The sequence below is a fragment of the Myotis lucifugus genome, unplaced genomic scaffold (genome assembly GCF_000147115.1).
Source record: "Myotis lucifugus unplaced genomic scaffold, Myoluc2.0 scaffold_493, whole genome shotgun sequence".
Taxonomy (NCBI): domain Eukaryota; kingdom Metazoa; phylum Chordata; class Mammalia; order Chiroptera; family Vespertilionidae; genus Myotis; species Myotis lucifugus.
This window is the reverse complement of record NW_005871541.1, coordinates 325,778-328,023: the sequence shown is the minus strand read 5'-3', so window position 1 is coordinate 328,023 and position 2,246 is coordinate 325,778. Positions and strand designations below refer to the sequence as shown.

Genomic DNA, 2,246 nt, shown 5'->3' with positions numbered 1-2,246 from the left:
ACCCTTCAGTCCACAGGCCGACGCTCTATCCACTGAGCCAAACCGGTTAGGGCTGAGCCTCTAATTTTTTTAAAAAAATATTTTTATTGACTTTAGAGAGAGAGAGAAACACTGATGTGAGAAACATCAATCGGCTGCCTCCTGCACGCCCCCTACTGGGGATGGAGCCCGCAACCCCAGCATGTGCCCAGACTGGGATTCAAACCGGGGACCTTTTGCTACATGGAACACGCTCAACCAACTGAGCCACACGGGCCAGGGGTGGGCTTGCTGGCTGGGTGGGCTGAGCCTGTGATTTTTGCCATTTTCCTTTCCTGCTCCCCACATCAGTAGAAAATGGGAGCGTCTCCTCCTAGCCAGGTGTGTATGAGCCACCCCTTCACGAATGGACTCGTCCACTCACTCCCCTCCCCCCTCCCCACCGCGTGAATGGGACATACTGAGGGAGTAAGATGGGGAGGGGGAGAGGGATGGGGAGAGAAAGGGAAGGAGGGAGGGAAAGGGGGAGGGGAGAGGGGGGGAGAAAAGAGAGAGAGAGAGAGAGAGAGAGAGAGAGAGAGAGAAGGTAGGCAGGCCCTTCCGCACATTTCTCGTCCTGCAGCAAATGGTTTCTCCCCGCTAGACAAGGCGCTAGGTTTCCCCCGCCCACTCTCGGCCTTCCGCACTTCACCCTCCTCCTGACGCGCTCGGGTGGTTTCTCCCTCCTCCTCGCCCCCCCCCCGCCCCCGCCCCCGGGTGCTGGCTGGTCTCATCGCCCCATCCCAGGTGCGCGAGTATGGCCGCCGCCGCAGCCGCCGCCGCAGAGGCCCGGGAGTGGAAAGCGCCCGGGCGGAAAGCGCCGGACGAGCTCACTGCGCGGCCGCCGTGGGGGAAGCAGGGCTTCCCGATCCACCTCCCCTCCTAAGTGGAGGTTTCCGCCCCTGGAGAAGAGGCGGCGCCCGGGATCCGCCTGCGTCCACCGGTGGAGTGCGGCGTCCGGACCGTCCATTGTTGCCTGGGGGTAGGAGTGGGAGTGGCGGACCACCTCCTCCGGGAACACTCGGGCCGACCTTGCTCTCTCGTCCTGCAGAAGCTGTGACGCCAAGATGAGTGGCGAGCAGAACCCAGCCAGCAAGCCCACGCCGGTGCAGGACATTCAGGGCGATGGACGCTGGATGTCCCTGGTGAGCGACCCCGCCCGCGATAACCAGGAGTCGGGGGTGGGGCCGCGGCTCGGGAGTTCAGCTGGCTCGCGCGGCTTTCACTACGGGATTGGGAAACTGAGGGCAGTGGGGTGGGGTGGTGCTGTCTGACGGCCCCGGGAGCGAGCGTGCCATAACTCCCCCGTGTTTGTCCCCGAAGCACCATCGGTTCGTGGCTGACAGCAAAGATAAAGAACCCGAAGTCGTCTTCATCGGGGACTCCTTGGTCCAGCTAATGCATCAGTGCGAGGTGAGGCCGATCTCCCTCCTCCTGCCCCACCCAGGCCTGCCCTCACTGACTCACCTGGACCAGACCTCAGGCCAAGCGGTGTATGGGGTCCCCGAAATAACCTCAGGTAGCTCTCAGCACCCAGAATTTCAGTGTAAGGTACAACATACTGAGAAGGAAGTGTGTGCCCTGCCTTTATCAGGCTATTGTATATAATCAGACTTAAAATGAGGCTTCCCTGCAAGATTGACTAAAGCAGCGGTTCTCAACCTGTGGGTCTCGACCCCTTGGGGGGTCGAACGACCCTTTCACAGGGGTCGCCTAAGACCATTGGAAAACACATATATAATTACATATTGTTTTTGTGACTAATCACTATGCTTTAATTATGTTCAGTTTGTAACAATGAAATTGGGGGTCACCACAACATGAGGAACTGTATTAAAGGGTCGTGGCATTAGGAAGGTTGAGAACCACTGGACTAAAGTGAGGCTCTATTGTTTGCTTAATGGATTTCCACAAAGCTACAGTTCTTTCCACAATGTGAAGGTCAACTGTAATAGCTCTCCATAAAGGGGGCTGGGGTATAATATCTTTCCAGTAAGCAAGGTTAATGGTTTTCCTCAAAGAGAGGTTTAACTGTTGTTTCAATGCATAACTCAAGCAGAATGGTTTCCATAAAGTGAGTCTTGCTTCTATGGGTTCCAAACACATATAGGTTTGCATAACGTGAGGTTGGACCATACTGGGGTTTGCTCAGGATGAGATTGCTTCCATGGAGAGGCTCTTCCGTATGACATCTGGTTAACATTTGGACCCAGAGTAGTGCATGCTGA

At 56.4% G+C, this 2,246-nt stretch overlaps 2 protein-coding genes across 3 annotated transcripts in view; one reads left to right on the top strand and one right to left on the bottom strand.

The window, feature by feature from the left end:
* Positions 1–881, bottom strand: part of PRR19 (proline rich 19) — a 4,052-nt gene extending 3,171 nt beyond the window's left edge. The window contains exon 1 of the mRNA XM_006103590.3: positions 586–881. The gene's annotated coding sequence lies outside the window, so the exon portion shown is untranslated. The remainder of the gene's footprint in view (positions 1–585) is intronic.
* Positions 423–2,246, top strand: part of PAFAH1B3 (platelet activating factor acetylhydrolase 1b catalytic subunit 3) — a 3,142-nt gene continuing 1,318 nt past the window's right edge. The window contains exons 1-3 of one of the 2 annotated variants that reach the window (XM_006103589.3): positions 423–447; positions 1,070–1,163; positions 1,342–1,569. In XM_006103589.3, coding sequence (XP_006103651.1) covers positions 1,086–1,163; positions 1,342–1,569 — 306 coding nt within the window. In that variant the 5' untranslated portion in view covers positions 423–447; positions 1,070–1,085. Of the gene's footprint in view, positions 448–538; positions 566–1,069; positions 1,164–1,341; positions 1,570–2,246 lie in introns of those variants that run through there. The other variant, XR_002826464.1, reaches the window with a different exon arrangement.